The sequence below is a fragment of the Giraffa tippelskirchi genome, chromosome 6, assembly GCF_054371585.1.
Source record: "Giraffa tippelskirchi isolate mGirTip1 chromosome 6, T2T-mGirTip1v1.2.pri, whole genome shotgun sequence".
Taxonomy (NCBI): Eukaryota; Metazoa; Chordata; class Mammalia; order Artiodactyla; family Giraffidae; genus Giraffa; species Giraffa tippelskirchi.
The window spans coordinates 97,650,550-97,669,804 of record NC_137280.1 but is presented as its reverse complement, the minus strand read 5'-3'; the positions used below and the strand labels follow the sequence as shown (position 1 = coordinate 97,669,804).

The 19,255-nt window shown below is 53.4% G+C and overlaps 2 protein-coding genes across 5 annotated transcripts in view; one reads left to right on the top strand and one right to left on the bottom strand.

The window, feature by feature from the left end:
• The window catches only part of JSRP1 (junctional sarcoplasmic reticulum protein 1), an 80,563-nt gene that overhangs the window by 12,178 nt on the left and 49,130 nt on the right, over positions 1-19,255 (top strand). The window lies entirely within an intron of this gene.
• On the bottom strand, positions 620-19,049 carry MOB3A (MOB kinase activator 3A). 2 transcript variants are annotated; one of them, XM_081500063.1, is made up of 4 exons: positions 18,928-19,049; positions 7,944-8,467; positions 3,835-4,037; positions 620-1,920 (listed from the first exon to the last, which is right to left on the bottom strand). In XM_081500063.1, exons 2-4 carry the CDS (start codon positions 8,362-8,364, stop codon positions 1,891-1,893), a joined length of 654 nt encoding a protein of 217 aa, XP_081356189.1. In that variant the 5' UTR covers positions 8,365-8,467; positions 18,928-19,049; the 3' UTR covers positions 620-1,890. The 2 variants fall into 2 exon arrangements, with proteins under 2 accessions (XP_081356189.1, XP_081356192.1); XM_081500066.1 differs by lacking the exon at positions 18,928-19,049 and adding an exon at positions 13,765-13,921.

Genomic DNA, 19,255 nt, shown 5'->3' with positions numbered 1-19,255 from the left:
CCTGCGATGGAGACGGCACGCCCTCTAGGGGAAGGAAGCCGCACACCAGGCTTGAATCCACCAGATCCAGAGCTTCTCATAAGATCACTCTGTTGGTCCCAGGACCCCTGAGAGTAAGTAACACAATCCTATATTTTGCATATAAGAGATGTCTGGGGCAAACTCATGTGCTAAGATCACAGGATACCTAGGATGGGACAGAGAGAGAAAACACCCCTCTGTTTGTTCCATCTCACTCTACTCTTCTGCACCCAGTTCAAAGTTTTCTGGAACTTTTTTTTATGTTGCAAAGAGGCAACAGTTAAAATCACTTGATCTCAGCCAAAAGGCTAAGAAGTGACAACAGTTAAAATCATGTTTGCTAAATGTCTAGAGCAATGCGAGAGAAAGCAGAAGCGGGAGAGGTGAGTGCCTTCTCAGCTTGTTTTCCAGATGCCGGGCACCCTGTGCAGTTCTGGTCCCACCAACATGCTGTGCATCTGATCATCTACTTGGGCACTCTGGGGGCCACAAACCATTGTGACAGAAAAGATTTCTTTGCCCCTTGGACAAGGGCACCCTGGTGACAATTGTGGTGATGTGTCCCAACTCTAGGAAGACAGAAATGACAGTCATCAGCTGCAGATAAGGAGACTGGTTTATTCTGATGTCCCTGTGGGAATACCCACAGGTGCAGGAGGGCGGGCAGGGGACTCCCTCCCCCAGTCCCACTGCCTTCCTTGACCTGGCTGGTGACCTGGAGAGGCACAGTGGTTATGGCATTTGGTGTGGTTCTGCATTTAAAAGGAGCTACATTCGATTGGCCAGTTTCATAAAGTTCTTCCAGGCCTCCAGGAGCAGGGTCGGTGGCTTCTGAAGGACTGAGGCCCAGGTTGCGTTCGTTAATTGCACTTGTTCGGTGTCGGTGGCGGGCCCTCTCCCTGACACCTAGAGGTAACTTGGAACCAGCGTGGCCTGGGTAGGTAGGGTTGCCATGGCCAAAGGCCACCAAGGATGCTGCGTGTGGGCAGGGTGGTGGCTGGTGGAGTGTCCCCGCTCCAGCTTCTGCAGGGAGAAGGTGCTGGGGTTTGGTCCCACAGTCACCGGGGTAGGGGGGGAGAGTGGCACACAAATGGTTTCCATATGATGTTGGCAGGCATTAGGTGAAATTGGAAGGTTGTACACCCAGAGAAAGGTGCTCCTTGGGAGAGTCACACTGTTATTCATGGCGAAAAGGGGACATTTTTCTAGAGGGCAAAGGGAAGACTACCTGTAGGTAAAAAGCTTTTTTTCTTTTTCTCCTGGTAACATCTCACAGCAGTTGTAAATGTAACTGTAAGAATTCAATCTTTTATGTGACATGAAGGGGCCCCAAGAAACGTGGGATGCAGGGGCAGGCTTGGGAAACTGATGGATGAGCCCAGGGTCCTGGAGGAACGGCGGACAGAAGTGGCTAGGGGAGGACGCGGGGAGGACGGAAGTCAGGCACTTGTACCGCTCGAAACCAGACCTGGGCCGTGGTGGAAAGTGCTGCATGGTCATGGCCTCGCTGACTGGGCCCCACAGCCCATGGCTGAGCATGCTGGCTGGTCGGGAGATGGACTCAAGGTGGGCCAGCCTCCTTGTAAATGCAAGTGGTTTCCAAACAAAGTGGGTTTTCCTGGTTGCTCACAACACAGAGAACCACAGAGTTCAAATTCCTTCTCCCCCATGATGTGACGGCTGAGGAGACTGGGGCCCAGAGAGGACCGGACTAATGGCTGCTGCCACCTTAGAACCGGAGAGAGGATACAGCCTTGACAGCCCAGAATCTGCTGGGCTAGAAAACACTGGTCCCTGTGCTGGAGATGTGGCTCGTAGCCAGAGCGGGCCCCCAGGGCGTGGCCGCAGAGACGACAGGGCTGAGGGCTCTCAGTGGCACATCCGCGCGGTCATTTCTTTCTGTTAAGAACAAGCAGGACATCAGGAGGCACACACAAAAGGGAAGTCGGAGTGCGTGGTCTCAAGGGGCCCACGGGCCTCATTTAACACAAACCTTACTAAACAGGGCATAGACAGCATGTGCCTTAGGCCAGGCGGCAGGCTCTTTATGAGAAGGGTCACAGTTTCTGCCTCCAGAAAGAACTCTAAGTGTCAATGCAGGAGAAAGGACCACAGGATCAAGACAAGTGAAAATACATGCGCATATCATAAAACTGCCCACGGCTATTTTCCGTATTTGGTGAGATTCACACAAAATGAACTGTCCTCCTCAACGGTGGACAACCCCCCCTCTACCTGGTTCCAGAACATTCCACTACCCCAGAGGGAAACCCCTTCCCAACTAGCCAGAGCCTACAAGGGAATACACAAACATGAAAAAGCTATGTTGAGATGTTTTTAGAGGTTTTTAAAAATTGTCAAAGATGAGCCTTTCACAAAGACCCAAAGCAATGGAGGGACCCAGGAAAAAAGGTCACAAGTAATGCAAATTAGTGCAGCCACTATGGAGAATAGGGAGGTCCCATAGATTGATCCAGCAATCCTACTTCTGGGCATGTATCCAGAGAAAACTATAATTTGAAAAGATAAATGTACCCTAATGCTCATAGCAGCACTATTTACAATAGCCAAGACATGGAAACAACCTAAATGTCCACTGACAGAGGGGTGGATAAAGATGTGGTGGATCTATACAGTAGACTATTATTCAGCCATGAAAAATAATGAACTAATGCCATTTACAACAACATGGATGGACTTGGAGGGCATTATGCTTAGCAATGTAAGTCAGAGAAAGACAAATACCATATGATATCACTTCCATGTGGAATCTAAAACATGGCACAAATGAACTTATTTATGAAACAGAAACAGACTCACAGACATAAGGGGGAAAAGAAATAGGGATAAATTAGGAGTTTGGGATTAACAGATACACACTACTATATATAAAATTGATAAACAGTAAAGTCCTGCTGTATACCACAGGGAACTATATTCAGTGTCCTATGATAAACCATAATGGAAAAGATTATGAAAAAGAATGCATGTATAACTGAGTCACTGTGCTGTATACCTGAAACTAACACAAGGCTGTAAATCAAGTATACTCAAATAAAAGGCTCCCAAACAGGCCCACATGGAGCCCAGGGTCCTGCCAGGAAAGGTACAATTGGGGCAGGGTATCCAGAGTGATGATCTTGTCTCCCAGGAGCAGACCTGCACACCCAGGCGCCACCCGGTCCCTGGAAGTTTCCAGCATTTCTGAGCTTGGGGAGATGTTCCCACTTCTTATAATGACCCCCGTAACAGTAGCAGCAGCTGGTAGGCACTGGGAGAGCAACCACCTGTGCCCTCTGACCTTGCAGGTCCTGCTCAGAGCCATCTGGGTAACACAGTATGGCAGGAGGGCTCCATGTCACAGCCCATGGGACCTGAGTCAGGCACCTGAATTCTCCCATTTCTCGGGAGGGTAGGGGGGGAGTCAACACTGACCAATTTGGCAAATCCCCCAGACAGAAAGTGGGTGAGTGGTTGCAGGGGCTGAGGAGGGGGTGACTGCTGATGTGGAGAGGACTGCTTTGGGGGTTATGAAAGGTTCTGGAACTGGATTGGGGTGAGGGTTGCACGACCCTGTGAATGTACTAAACACCACTGAATCGTTCATTCTTACATCAGTGGTTTTACCACATGTAAAGTTTACCTCAACTAAAACCAGAAAAAGAAGTAGCTCCTTGCTCTCCTGCCGGGGGGAGGGAGGGATGGGTACTCCCACAGAGAAGCGGGGGCAGCTGCAGGCCGGAGCCCTTCTGGGCCACTGTAATGGGGGGACCCTGCGCACCGGCTGCCTACCCCACGACGCTCCACGCTCACCAGTGGCTCCAGCTCCTTGGTGTCGATGAGGCCGAACTCAGTGACAAAGTAGTAGAAGTGCTTGTAGCAGGTGTTGACATGAGCCTCGGAGCCCAGCTGCGCGATGCGGTCGAAGTGGTGGATGTACACATGCACGAACACGCGGAAGAGCCGCGACAGGATCTTCTTCACCACCTGCAGGAAGTTCTTGGGGAACGGCGTGCCTGCGGGGCGATGGGCATGGCTCAGCTTCCCTTCCTTTACCCTTCCCTCCGGGACCTGCACCTCTCTGCCCCAGACAGCACCCGGGGGCAGGGAGGGGCAGTCCTGCAGGCCCAGACGTCCTTCCCTTCCCGCCCTCCGCGTCTGGCCGGCAGTGGACCTGACATCCCGCTTCCGGGCAGCTCACAGGCTTCTGTGTCTATTTCTGGTTACATTTATTTTTCGGATTAGAACTGGGCAATGCATAAAAACCTGTGTTCTGGACTTTGATGCTTTTCCCTTAATATATTTATATCACTCCATCTAAGTATGCTTCATGGTACTGCTTATATTTGAATGTACACATCCTAACTTACTTGCATACACACACTACACTGCACCTTGCTTTTCTATTACTGAATTTAATACATTTTATTTCTATTTTTCAATTTATTATTTTAAATCGTGGTAAGACTTGTCGACCCAGCTGGTGGTGACCCTCTGGCGTCAGGCACGTTCATGGGCTGCACCTACATGCCCCTCCCCACCTCATGTCCTCCTCAGCCCAGGGGACAGATGCCATGCACTCACACCATCTGACCAGCGCTACGGGGGGCTGCCCGGGACCAGGACGGACAGGTCCTGTCCTTCACGAGAGGCGCTCCAGGGCTGGCGACCACCCAGCCTGTGGACAGCCACAATGCTCTGGGATGCACTCACAGAAAATGGCAGCTGCTGGTTGGCAAGCAAATCCCCAAAGACACGCAAGTAGGTGCTCAAGATCAACAGCTCGAGGGGTGGTGTCAGTGGCCAGTCCGAGACAACCAGCCCAAGTGGGGGTTTCTCACACCAGAGGCAGGTCCCAGGGTGTGGAGGCACGAGGCAAATGGGAAAGACCTTCCCCAAGACCAACCCTCATGCTCCTGGCCAGCTTCCTCCTGTGTGTATGCGTGTCCCATACCGCTGATGGCACTGGTGTTCCAGGCCGGGTGTCTGGGGATGTGCCTTTGCAGAAGGCTCGTTCGACATCAGTGAGGCCTCTGGGTTTCCTGCCTCCATCCAACAGGAAAAAAGAGCTCAATAGAAGGAATGCTCGACTCTTTTTTAAACTAATTTAAAAAATTTTTGGCTGTGCTAGGGTTTCGTTGCTGAGCGCAGGTTCTCTTGAGTTGTGTGTGCAGGCTTCTCATTGCAGTGGCTTCTCTTGTTGCAGAGCACAGGCTCTAAGCGCATGAGCTCAGTAGTTGAAGCACACAGGCTTAGTTGCTCTGGCGCATGTGGGATGTTCCCAGACCAGGGATCGAACCCATGTTTCTACATTGGCAGGCCACCATGGAAGTCCAAGAATACTTATCTCTTGGGAAAAACCATGTTCACAGGGCATCTGAGGCTCACCTGCCGTCAGTGAAGACCCATGAAACCTGAGTGGTGGGACAGTAGCCTTGAGGGCATGGGAACCCCCCACAAGGGAAGGTCTCCTCAGTGTTGGGAGGTCAGAGGGAACCAGAGCCTATGGCAGGCAGAGGAAGGTACAACAGCACATAGCCAGCACCTGCCACACAGGATCCTGGGCCCCACTAGGCTAGGGCCCCACCCTGCCCCCTTTCCTGGGGGGGATGGGAGTCACTGAGGTCCTCCTGGGCCATCTCAGGTGGAGAGGGAGCGACAGCCCCATAGGAGAAGGGCCTGGACACAGGATCTTCTGGGACTGCACTGCCCATGCCTGCAAGATGCCCTCACGTAGAGTCACAAACCTGGTCCACCACCCACTTCTATTGATAAAGTTTTACTGGAATGCAGGCCTACTCCTCATACACACTTTTTTACATGTCATCCATGATGACTTTCGGGTTGCATGGCAGATCTGAGTAGCCTAGGCCACCCATCTGGTCCTTTATGGGAAAAGCATGTGGACGGATCTCAGGTCTAAACTCAAGAGTAGGCAGGTGGCTTTGGGGCTAAGTGGATCCTCAGGCATGGAAGCACCAGCGTGGGGGGCAGGATGAACTTTTGGATCTGTGCTTTCTCTGCTCAGCCACAGATCTAGCCCTGAAGAGCATGGGAGGCTCCTGTTCTGAGCAGCACCGCAGACAAGCAAAGAGAAGCACTTCAGTCCACTGGGGATGGGGGTAGGGTGGGGGTGAGGGTGGAACCAGGCCAAGGGGTGAGGCTGGCCCTGGGGGCTGTGGACAGGGCTGGAAGATATAGCTCGGGCCAGGCAGCCCCTAACCTCTGCTGGGCAGCTGGGTGACATCTGCCAAGTTCTTCTCTCGCTCTTCTCGTGCTCTCCTTTCTGGTGGGTGAGCACTGACTCGAGGCAGGTCTGAGTTCTAGGAGGTGGACCCTCAGGAGCTGCGGGGCCTCAGATGGTCCCAGCAAAGCAGTGACTCAGGATGACAGGGAGAAGGTGCAGACTTGGACCTGGCAACCTGACAGGAGACCACCCAGGAACTTGTTTCGGGAAAGTGATGAGTATGGGATGGCCTTTTCTCAGGTGGGTCCCTGGAAGCCCCTTGCCAGAGTCAACATGGTTCACTGTACGGATGGTGAGTGAGGCCTGGGGGTGAGAAACTCAATGAAGCACATAGCATGCCAGCAGCCCAGAGCCAGGCCCGAGGCCTGCTCACATCGGCCTACCAGGACACCAAGTAGCCCGGGTGAATATGAGAACAACATCTGGTGTCTCCTGGGGCTGCTCAGCAGCTCAGGACAACTAGTACCAATTCTCTCCCAGTTCCTGAGGCCAGAGTCCACATGGTGCCCTGAGCTGGAGTCCAGCTGTGGGCAGAGCTGAGTCCTCCACAGGCTCCAGGGAGAACCCGGTCCCATCTTTTCTGGGCTTATGGCCCCTTCTCCCTCCTATTGCCTCACCACCTTCTGCCCTCCTGGGTAACGGGTCTCCCTCTGCCCCCTCATTAGGACCTTGTGATGACATTTAGGGCTCACTCAGATAATCCAGAATTGTCTCTCTATCTCAAGATCCTTTAACTATATGTGTTACTTGCTCAGTTGGGTCTGACTCTTTGCTATCCCAAGGAGTGTAGCCTCCCAGGTTCCTCTGTTCATGGAATTCTCCAGGCAAGAATACTAGAGGAGGTAGCCATTCCCTTCTCCCAGGGATCGAACCTGGGTCTCCTGCACTGCATGCAGATTCTTTAAAATCTGAGCCTCCAGGGAAGGCTTTGCTTGAAGCAAAATGTGTCCCTTTACACACAGGAGCATCACTCAGTCATGAAAAGGAGAGAAGCCCTGACACTTGCTACCATGTGGATGGACCCTGAGAACACGATGCTCAGTGTGAGAAGCCGACATAGGACATACAGGGTGTGATTCCACTGATAGGAAACGTCCAGAACAGGCAAAGCCACAGACACAGAGAGTGGGTTCCTGGTTGTCAGGGGCTAGGGAGGTGGTGCGGGTGACTGCTGAAGGGGATGGGGCTTCTTTTAGGGTGATGGATTTTTTTTCCCTTGGCTGCGCAGGGTCTTCATTGTTGCACATGGGCTTTCTCCAGTTGCAGTGCGCAGGCTTCTCTTGCTGCAGAGTATGAGCTCTAGAGTACAGACTCAGTAGTTGTGGGGCACAGGCTTAGTTGCCCTTCAGCATGTGGGATCTTCCCGGACCAGGTGTCCCCTTCATTGGCAGGCGGATTCTTAACCACTGGACCAGGGAAGCCTCCAGGGTGATGGATTTAGATAGAGCTGACAGCCGCACGACACTGTGAATGTACTATAACGCCACTGCATTTTTTTAATTTGCCTTACCATGTAGCATGTGAGGTCTTAATTCCCCAACCATGCCCCATGAAGCAGAACCGTGGAGTCCTAACCATTGGACCACCAGGGACTTTAAATGGGTGGATATAGTGGTGTGTGGACTCCATCCCAATCAAGTTGACCCTAAAAGAACACAAAAGCACAGAGACTCACCAACGTTGGTGGGGAAGACGTCCTCGTTGTTGATCTGCACCTCGATCCAGTCCATGAGCAGGTCCATGTAGCGGGGGGCTGACAATGCTGTGGGCCGCCGGAACTTGTGCTCGTCCTGCCAACGGTACTCGTACTTGGGGCCGCCCGACATGATGGGGCAGGAGCGCTCGGTGCAGCCGTCACTGATGGTGCCGTAGATGAGGTTGACGCGGTTGAAGAAGTCCACCACATGCACGGCCACCCAGTCGTTGAGCTCCTCGCCAGCGGGCAGCTGCACGGCCAGCTTCAGGTCCAACCCCGCGTTCAGCGAGGCCTGCGCTTTCTTGTGCAGCTCGAAGCGCTGGGTGCCTGGCTCGAACTTGCGCTTGGGCCGGAAGGTCTTGTCCTTGTTGAAGACCTGCTTCAGGAAGGGGTTGGACATCTTGGCCACACTCTCGGGACGCCCCCCACGAGGTTTCTGAGGGGAGGGCTGGGCAGGACGCTCACGACAGGAAGGTCACCGGGCCTCCAGGGCTCCCTCAGACCTGGAACACACAAAAAGGAAACATCGTGACCCTTCTTGAAACCCTGTTCTAGAAGTACCAGCAGGCAGACTGGGGATGCTCCTGGGACTTGTGGTTTTGAGTTTCAACAAAAGGGCACACAGAACTTCCCTGACACATCCCCTCTGTGCCCAGAGGCTTTTGGTAAAGAGAAAGCTGCTGGCCCCACATGCCACCTGGGGACGGGCCCCCGTATGCTGGCAGAGGGTGGGCCCCTCAGGCTAGCTGGCAGCCTCTGTGAAGAGATGTCCATAGCCAGGGATCTGCGAATGAATCTTATCTGGAAAGAGAGTCTTTGCAGATTGACTAAGGATCTTGGGTTGCCCTATTCCTGGACTATCCGGGCGCCCCAAATCCAGTGATGAACGTCCCTGTAAGAGGCTGTGTGATGATGGACACACAGATGGAGTGATGGGTCTACAAACCAGGGGACGCCGAGGACCACTGGCACTGGTGGAGTTGAGAGGGAGCCCCAGGAGGAACTAGTTCTGCCCACACCCTGATCATGGGGCTCCGGGGCTCCGGGGCTCCAGGGCTGGGAGGGCGTGCATTCCTGCTGCCTCTGCTCCTCTCTCTATCTTGTGTCCCAGTCTCGTCTCTGGACCAGGGCCCTCCATAACCCCATGTGCCCTCGGCTCTCTAGCCTAACATCTGCACAGCTCCACGTCCAAGGGGCAGATATGAATCTGGGGGACACTGCCCACCCCAATGCACCACCTAAGTGAAGATGCCTCCACCAGTTGTCTGGTCTTGTGACAGATGCTGCTCATTTTGGAGATGAGGCCCCAGTGCGGGGGCTGCACTGCCATGGCCCTGCTCTGATGAACAGGCCCCTCCCAAGCCTCTGTTCTGCACTGTCTTCCCTGTCACATTGGGAGTAATAGACCCCACCTCAGGGGGTGTGAAAGGGTGAAATCAAGCACAAGGAGCCTGGGTCGGACTCACACTTGGAACCAGTCACGTGCTGCTCCTTCACCATCACCGCTCCAATGGCCATGCTGGCCCACTGCCCCTTTTCTCCATCTCCGCTGGGGTAGATATGCTTTACCGGGAGTGTGGACCTGGCCAGGACTGGGTGGGGTGGGGGTATCTCGGGAGCTCACCCAGGAGCAGCAGCAGAGGGGGAAGTGGGCCCGGGTTGGGGGAAGCAGAAACACTGCCCAGGCCGGGCTCCAGCACACGTAGCCCTGCACTCCTGGTGAGATTGAAAAATCACTTACACGTAATGTTGTAATATACACATAATGTTGTAATAAACCCCTCTGGAGTCAGTTTCTTGGCCCTGGGACCTTGACCCTCCAGACCAAGCACGCTGCGCAGCAAACTCCCACAAACTGAGGGGCTTCGAACAGCCTACATTCACAATCAGAAATTTCTGGACATCCCATGTCTGAAAGGACCTCACAGGTTCTTGCACAGGGATCCTGTCACCCCCAGGGGACAACATCGTGCCACCAGGCCGACCTCAGTGATGGAGAAGCTGTGCTGAAGGATGGGCCTGAGGCAGGCAGGTCTGGTCACCTCAGCCCAGTTCACCCATGTCCACACCCATGTCCACAGTCCAGACGGGGAAGGACCTCAGTAGGCAGTCAGTAAGCGCTGAGTCACGACCCACCACATCCTGGAGCCTAGCATCTCCCGCAGGCTTGGCTCTTCCACATGTCAGAGGGCCAGAAATCAGAGTGACCCCCCGTTGGCCTGGGTCTCCTGGCCCAGCCTTCAGTGGCCTCCTTGAGAACATGAGCCTCTGGGTTAATTCCAGATGCTGGATGGATAGTGTGAAGGGCTCACACCAGTGTTCTAGTCAGGGTGTCCTGCCTGTAGAGCCAGGAATGATTCTGACTCTTGAGTTACGAGAATCTAAAAAGAAAGAGGTTGTTCTGGTCTCAAGGGAGAGGGACGGCGGTGAGCTGAGCCTTAAGATACTCCTTCTGGTGCATGGAGTGTGGAGGGTGGGGTTCAAAGGAGGGGTCCAGCACCTCTCCCCTTGGGGCAGGCGCAACCCTGACCCTACCTCCTTCCCCCTTCTGTGTCCTCCGCGTGTCCACAGAGCCTGTTAACAGAGTCAGAGGCAGAGACACAGGAGATGCTGCTCTGCTGACTGAGAATGGAGGGAGGGGCTGCGAGCCAGGGATGCGGCGCCTCTAGAAGCTGGAAAAGGCAGGAGCTGAGGCTCCCCTGGAGCCTCCGGAGAGACTGGCCCTACCCACGCCTAGATTTTAGCCCTGAGAGGCCTGAGCTGGACTCTTGACCTCTTGAGCTGTAAGAGAATAATCTGGTGGTTTGGGCTACAAAGTCTGCGGTGATTTGTTACAGCAGCCATTGAAAACTCAGACAGAGGCTATGCAGAACATCTGAAGGAGCGCCAGGGAAGGTAACTCACAGTTGACACAACTGGGTTACTCAGGCCCTGGTTACATGCAGGCTGGGAACCATCTGTCCTCCCCACTGGTAAGTGAAGCCTGCTCATTCTTCTGGGCCCCACTTGACACTGTGGGTACTGGAAGGTTGATTCAAGGCAGCATGAACTATGCAAAACACAGAGGCTGAGCATCCAGGAGGGGAGGGGAGGGGAGGGACCTGCCGCCCCCAACAAGGACGGCGTAATCAAAAAGGACAGTCAACAGGAGCCCTCCTGCACTGCTGGGATAATGTAAAATGGGGTGGCTGCTGTGGAAAACAGCCCAGCAGTTAAAAAAATGCAGTTACCATCTCACCAGCAGCTCTCTCCTAAGTGTCCATCCAAGTGGTGACACACACGGATGACACATGTCCACACAAAAACTTGTACATACGTGTGTCCAGCAGCATGAGTCCTAACAGCCAAAAGGTGGAGACACCCAAATGCCCAGTAGTGGGTGAGCTGATCCACACAAGGAAGGATCACTCAGCCATGAAAAGGAGAGAAGCCCTGACACTTGCTACCAAGTGGACAGACCCTGAGGACGTGATGCTCAGGGAGAGAAGCAGACACAGAAGGAAGGACACAGTGTGATTCCACTGATGGGAAATGTCCAGAACAGGCAGATCCACAGACACAGAGACTGGGTTCCTGGTTGTCAGGGGCTGGGGCAAGGGATGAAGTGACTGCTGACAGGAACAGGGTTTCTTCTGAGGTGACAGAATGTTCTGGAACTGGAGAGAGGTGGTGGTTGCAGACAATGTGAATGGACTGAAAACAGTGGAATGCACACGTGAAAGGCAGAGAGTCTGGTACATGAATGAGAGCCAGGAAAGCTGTTATTTTTAAAGCAGGGTGAGGAGACAGAGCAAGTGTGGGCTGAACTGCTGCTCTGGGAACCACAAAGAACTGAGGCCATTTCCCTCTGGGTTCAAGCTGAGGCCGGCACTGCCTGTAAAATCTGTTTACCGTGTGAGGTGACAGCACAAACACAGAAGACCACACGGGATGAAAGATGCGGTCACTGGCGTGTGACAGAGGGAACGCTCACCGTGGACAGGCCACCTGGCAATGGGGCAGGAGGCCACCTGTGCTCTGGAGCGAGGAGGCCCATCCAGAGACCAGAAAAGCCTTCACTTCCTTCCCCAAAGCTGCCCTCAAGGCCCCAGCCACCAGCATCACTTCCTGCCACCTTGGTTAACACCCAGTGAGGTAGTCACGATAACCCATGGAGCAAAGCAGAACCCTACTTTAAAGCTGGGAAGACTGAGGCCCGGACTTGCCACTGCTGACATCAGAGCCACCCTGGGCACTATGGGGGTGGAGCAGCAGCCCTCCCCCCTCATGTGAGGAGCATCCCCAGTCGTGACAACCACAGATGTCCCCAGGTGTGATCCAGTATCCCCTGGGGGCAGGAGCACCCCAGGTGAGAAACACTGGGCTAGAAGATGGTGACTTGGTACTAACCACTAACTGCTAGTAGTCACCGTTAACTACTACCCAGTTAACGAGTAAATCACTGCTAGGTTGTACAGCTGGTAGCAGGAGTCAGTGTTTGCACCCTGGACCGTGGAGATGAAACTGTGGTCCCTTCTGCCTGGCCACCCACCTCCACTGCCCCACCCTCCACTCTTCATCCCAAATCCAGGGCCAAGTCCCTCCTTGCTGGGGCTGCTCCCGCACCATGCCCCTCTGCCACACCTGCAGTCTGGTGTAGGTGCCTCCGGTTCTGACCCTCCCTGGTTCTGGAGGTATGGTAAAGACCTGTGCCTAGGGCCTGGAGGGCAGGAAGAGGTGCCTCCGAAAAGGGAGGACAGCCACAAATAGCCCATTTGCCGCTTTTCTCCCAATGTGGAAGGTCTGAGACCCCCAGGAGGCCCTGGTTAAGACCTCTGTTGCAGAGACTAGTCGTGTCTCCTGTGCTGGGTAGCTGGGACCCCTCTGTATGAGGGCACTTGTGCTGGATGTGGCGGGTAGGGACCCTACGCCTCCACCCGCCGCCCCCCCACTATGATCGCAAACTACTGAGGGGCTGTGAACCTGCCCAGGTGGTTCATCTGTAAACCAAGCAGCTCTAAGGGCCACTCCAAGTGCAGGTCAAGGGACAGTCACCCTGTGTGGACTGACCAGCCATCCAAGCTTCCTTCCCCCACAACTACCACCTGCCAGCAATTTCTCACCCACGACTCGCTTTAGCCTCTAAACACTCTTTCCCCTGGGCTGAACGCAGCCTCACTTTGGCCATGAGAAGACAAAGCAGGGTGCTACCCCTCATCCAGCCAGGGTGGGGTTGGCCTGGGCTGGCCCCTCAGCCTCCACAGCTGCTTCTGTGCACCCAGGTGTCCAGGCTCCTTATCTGCCCCATAGCCGGCCTTCTCACCCTCACAGAGACCACAACACCAAGAAAAATGCAACCTGCCCGCACCCCACTGCTGCCTTCTATTGACTTTGGGGTCTCTGGGGCCATGTGACCTGTCAGACAGGCACAGGCTGTGGAGTGGTGAGAAGCGGGTAGGGACCCCACTGTCCCGGGAGTCCCACGGCTCTATCTACAGTCCGTCAAGCCACAGACCAGACTCGCGCCAGGATGGTTCTAGAAAATGGGGGAGGGTGGTGAAACGGGCTTATAAGGTTCCTGCCTACCTTTCTGTCTCCTGAGAAAGTGGGAGGGTTTGTTTTTTTTAAGTGGAAGCAATGATTTTTGAAAAACTTCCTGGATGGACAGAGTTCCCATCAAAAGCAAACAGCGCTTTCTATCAAAAACACACTCCCTTGGGCTCCTGTGACCAAGGAGTGGGCGGCCACTGGAAAAGTGCCTTTTCCTTGAGAAGCACCCGGAAGTCACTGCAGCGCCCTCCCCTACCAAAATCCCAGGTACCGTTTCTGAGGATCCCGGGTTTCTGCCCCCTCTTAGAAGACCTCCAAGGGCAGCAAAGGGAAAACCAGGAGAGGCTTCTCAGAATCCAGCACGAAGGGCTCCCCTGGGTCTTCCTGCACACGAGATGAGTGTGGCACTTACAAACTCCAAGAGTGACAAAGGTTAAAATGACAAAATTCCCCTGCCCCAGCACACACCCACCCACCCCTGTTCTTGTTCTAAAAACAAAACACAGTTCCTGTTGGCAACCGCCACACCTCGGCCCTGTCACCACTTCCTTCCGGTGCCTCCACATCCTGCCTGGTTGATGACATTCGCCACTGTTGTGTGTAAACCCTGCCCCTGGCCCAGCAGACTTAGTGGCTGGCTAGAAGATGCTCACCGCCCAGGATCTGTCCTGTTAAAGATGGTTGCGCCTCAGGGCTGTCTCCCATGGTCTAAATGTTTGTGTTTAAATACTGAGACTGCTCCCTGGGTGGGGAGGCTGCCCGCGTCCTGAAGGACACAACAAAGGCCAGATGCCTTAGATGGGCTGCTATAGTCCAGCCCTCCTAGTAATCCTTTTTTTTCCCCCACAAAAGCCAACTGAGATATAATTCACATGACTATAAACCTCACCCTTTTAAAGTATACAATTCAATGGATTTTAGTAAAATCATTAAGTATGCAACCATCACCACTAATTCCAAAACATTCTCATCACCCCACAAAGAAACCCCATGTCCATCAGCAGTTATCTCCTATCGCCCTTTTATAAGCAGAATCACATCCCCCCTCAAAAGATGTGCTCAAGTCTTAACAGGTGAAGTGATCCCATGTGGAAGCAGGACCACTGCAGATGTACTTAAGTTGAGGTCACCCTGTCCTACAAGAAGAGGGGGATCTGGACACAGACACAGACAGCCATGTGACGGAGGCCGAGATCAGGTGATGCGTCTACAAGCCCTGCCAGCCAAGGGATGACCAGGATCGTTGGCCTCACAGGAAGCTGGGGGTGAGGCAGCAAGGACCCTTCCTGGTGCTTCTGAGAGCCTGAGCCCACAGCAGATACGAGATGGCCTGGGATCTAAGCCCAGCTGTCCTCACCTCTACTGTCCTCTGCTCTACCGAGACAAAGAGGGGCTGCCAGGTGTCCACAGCCTAGTGCCATGATTCTCCTCTCAAGCTCCTCCCTCTGTCTCAGTTCCCTGCAGGGGCAAACACAGATTTTCTATTCAACAAAATGGTGTTGGGAGTCGGGGGACAGAAAGGAGAGAAATGCAGGAGAGGTCATGGGTGGTGTGTCTATGCGGGAGTCACACCTCTTCCTTCTGAGGACTTGTTCCAAAGCTGCAAGGGCCTTCACTACATGGTTGACTGACTGGAGACCCAAGTGTCAGAAAGGGGCATACACAAGAAACCATGTCTCCCAACTTCCATCCACCACAAGCCCCACCTTTTCTGGCTGCCCAAACTTCCTCTCAACATCAGGGTCCTTGGGACTTGCCTGTGCACTGACCCCAGTCTGTGGGGAGGGTATCCACCAGGCACCACACTCTCTCCAGGCATTGGGAGAGCCCCTCCATGCTCAGCTACAGCCATGGGTCTCAAATGCACTGACCCTGCCCCCCAGGGGCCACAGGAGAATGGGGCACTCCTGGCACTGAATGGATGGGGCCAGGGAGGTTGCTCCACACCCCACAGAGAGTGCCCAAGGTGGCCCCCCATGGAAAGCAGCCCAGCCCTGGATGTCTTATTTAGGACTCAGCAACCACAGGAATGACCATCTCCTTCCCAGAACCTGGTTTGTGAAGGCGGATTCCCCTTTTTGCTTAAGCAGTCTGAACCTCGCAATTCCAGGAAGTCAGGAGCTCACCAGCTGGGGCATGTCCAGAAGTTCCCAGAGTAAAAACCCAAGTTCCAAGCCAGCTGCTCGGGGAATTTTTGTTCAACCTCCATTTCAAGAACCCCTAGAGATGGGAGAGCAGCTCCCGGAATGATGGTTAATGGCTGACTCTTCCATGAATTTGGCTGGCTTGGGAGCTTCATCACATATGAAACAGACTGCCTTAACCTTGTTAGGAATATGAATCATCTCGAGCCCAGGAACTGAAGTAGTACTTCCAAGAACCCTCTTCGGGACTGAAACAACCACTTCTACTTTTGTTGAGAGAGAGGCACACCTAGAACTCAGCTTGTCACAGATATCTGGGGCACCTGGTGGGCAAACATCATGGTCCAGATTTGAGAGATGATAGACATACTCTGAGTCCTTTAGGGAGGTTCAAAAAAAAAAAGTACACTGTCCAGCCTCGAAAAGACAGGAGGAATTGTAAATGTGCATCATTAAGTGAAAGAAGCCCATGTGAGAAGGTAACACTGTGATTCCAACTCTTTGATGTTCTGGAGAAGGCAGAGCTGAGCTCTGGGGACAGAAGAAGGATTGGTGGTTGTGGGGGGCCATTGTGGGGGTGGGGAGTTTAAAGGAGAGATGAATAGGTGGAGCACGGGGGATTTTTAGGGACGTGAAACTACTCTGTGTGAAAAAACGATGGGTATGTGTCAGTGCACATCTGTCCAAACCCAGAGAGCATGCACCACTGAGCGTGAACCCACCAAATGTACTCTGGATGCTGGCTGACAGGGATGTGTCAGTGGAGGTTCATCCTGGTGACAAATGTCCTGCTCTGGTGGGCGATGCTGATAACCGGTGAGGCAATGCACATATGGGGGCAGGGGGCATACAGGAATTCCCTGTACCTTCCGCTCAATTATGCAGTAAGCTTAAAACTGCTCTAGAAAAATTAAGTCTATTAAAAAAAATTACTGGGGCTTCCCTGGTGGCTTGGGCTTTCCTGGTGGCTCAGTGGTAAAGAATCTGCCTGCCAATGCAGAAGCAACTAAGCCCAGGAGTGACAATAACTGAGACCACGTGCTGCAACTACTGAAGCCAATGCACCTAAAGCCTGTGCTTCACAACAAGAGAAGCCACAGCAATGAGAAGCTCGCGCACCACAATGAAGAGTAGACCACTCACTGCAACTAGAGAAAAGTCCAAGCAATAACAAAGACCCAGAACAACCAAAGAATAAATAAAAGTAAAAACAATTAAAAAATTTATAGCTAACACAAATTTATCAATTACAACACACCAAGCATTTGGCTAAATCCTGTGAACTGCTCTCCCCATTTAAGAAATAACTAAAGCCACAGATAGGAAGCAGAAAATGATGAATCCCAAGAAAGAAGGCATAAATAAAGAATACATTTAGACATCTTGGCATAAACAACAAATGCCATGGGACTTCCTTGGTGGTCCAGTGGCTAAGAGACTGAGCTCCCAACGCAAGGGAACCTGGTCAGGGAACTAGATTCTAAATGCAGAAACTAAGAGTTCATATGCTACAAATAAAAAAGATCCTGCTTGCTGCAACTAAGATCTGATGCAGTCAAATAAATATTAAAAAAAAAAAATGCCTTGGAAGACACTGAAATACATTTTGCATGTGTAATTTTTAACTTTTTGGTAGCCACATTAAAAAGTAACAAAAGGAAAAGAAACAAGTGACTTTAACATTGATAATATATACTAAGCCTAAGAGCACCAAAATATCACTTTAACATCTAACCAGTATAGAAAATACTAAGGAACTATTTTGCATACCTTCTACCCACCCCCGCCTTAACACTCCAAGTCTCCAGAGACTGCTGTGTATTTTACCTGAAGGGCACATCCCATAATGGAATAGCCACGTTCAGGTGATCACTGGCCATCCATGGCCATCCACGTCATGCAGGACAGTGCATGCTACTGCACTGGATAGCTCAGCTCTGGAGGGTTTTAAAAGGGGAAACCACCCCCGTAGCCGTCAGGACAGGAGCAGTGGGACAGGTGCTGTTTGAGATGGGACTCTGGGAAGGGGAGAGGCTCTGGATTGGAGCAGGCTGAGGTTCCCCGTAAACAAACAAAGGACACAAAAGGCGCCTCCGGAAGGGAGGGGAGAAACAGGGCGCCCCAGGGTGCGGGCAGGCAGGGTGCGGCAGCCAAGATTTCCACTTGCTTCACTCCATAATCAGTACAACAGACACTGACAGGCTACCATGAACTTGGGGCAGGGTAGGGGGTGGATGGGCACTCAGGGCTTTGGGAGGCTGCAGAGCCCTATCCTGACATTGGCCAGGACCAGGATTCTTTGCATCACTCATCATTCTTGGCTGAGTCTGTAAAATGGGCTCATATGAGTCCCTGAATTTTATACTGGGTGGAGGGAGGAACGAAGAAGTGGCTAGCAGAGACCACGTGTAACAGAAACAAGTCCAAGATCACAAAGCGCAGGCAGTGGGTGAAATATGCAAAATGCTCGTGCATCACATGCCAAAATTTATCCAAGTGTATCTCTGAATGAATGCAGTTGATTGGGAGTCAACCGAGCCTCTATAAAAAGGTTAAAAAAAAAAAAAAGATGCAAGGGGTAGAAAGTGCCTGCAAATAAAGAATGGAAGACTTTTACTCCAAAATGAGCAGTGGCTCTCTGGGTGGGAGCATCACTGGCTATTTATTTTCTGCTCTGTGACTCTCTGTATTTTCCAGTCACCCTCTGGCTTCCCTTTTCGGTGACATTTAGTAAAGTACATAGTTATTTAAAGCAAATGCAAGCCCTACAGTCAGTGAAGAGATGAAGAAGGGGGGTTAGCCAGTGGGCAGCGCCAACATTCAAACACCTGCCGCCCAGCCCGTGCCCACTGCTCAGGGGCTCTGGGGCCCAGGAAGGCTGCTTTCAGAGGGCGGGGGTCACAGTGCGCTGGGGGCCCTAAAATCTTGTGGACTTTCCATCCAAACCAGGAGGTGGGGTCCTGGTTATTGATATCAGAAGGGGGTGGCCCTGGTAACCACTGGTAACCACTAATTCCACCAAGGGCCCGCCACCGGCTCCCGCCCCTCCACCACCGTCCATCCCTCTGAGGGACCCGGCCTCCCCGCCGCCCGCGGTCGCCCCCCTGAGGGATCCGGCCTTCCCGCCGTCGCTCCCCTGAGGGATCCGGCCTCCCCGCCGTCTCCCCTCTGAGGAACCCGGCCTCAACGCCTTCGCCCCTCTGAGGGACCTGGCCTCCCTGCTACTCGCGGTCGCCCCTCTGAGGGGCCCGACCTCCCTGCCGGGCGCGCTGGCCTCTCTGAGGACTCACCTGCCGCCTGCCTCCTGCTTCCGGAAGAGTTGGGTCAAGTTCGATGCTGGACCCAGTTCCCGGGCCGCTGGCCAGTCCGGCCTCGCTGCCAGGCCCGGAGTAATTTCGCACACGACCGCCCCGCCCCTCATCGGATACACTTCCGCTCCAGGGCAAGGCCTCCCCGGAAACAGAGCGGGGGAGGCCTGCGGGCGGAGCTTGCTGTGTGCCGGGAGCAAGAGACGCGGCCTCGAACAGAGGCCCGTCTGGAAGGAGGAGCTTTGCGATGGCTGTGGGCGCATGCTTGAGGCGCGGTCGGGGGCGGGACCAACAAAGGAGTTGAGCTTCC

Excerpts from the sequence above, each read along its gene's own strand:
- MOB3A (XM_081500063.1), bottom strand. The coding sequence starts at position 8,364 with ATGTCCAACCCCTTCCTGAAGCAGGTCTTCAACAAGGACAAGACCTTC. Across the intron at positions 4,038-7,943 it reads CGTCTTCCCCACCAACGTTG|GCACGCCGTTCCCCAAGAAC; the intron begins GTGAGTCTCTGT and ends ATCGCCCCGCAG. Across the intron at positions 1,921-3,834 it reads CCAAGGAGCTGGAGCCACTG|AAAGAAATGACCGCGCGGAT; the intron begins GTGAGCGTGGAG and ends TGTTCTTAACAG.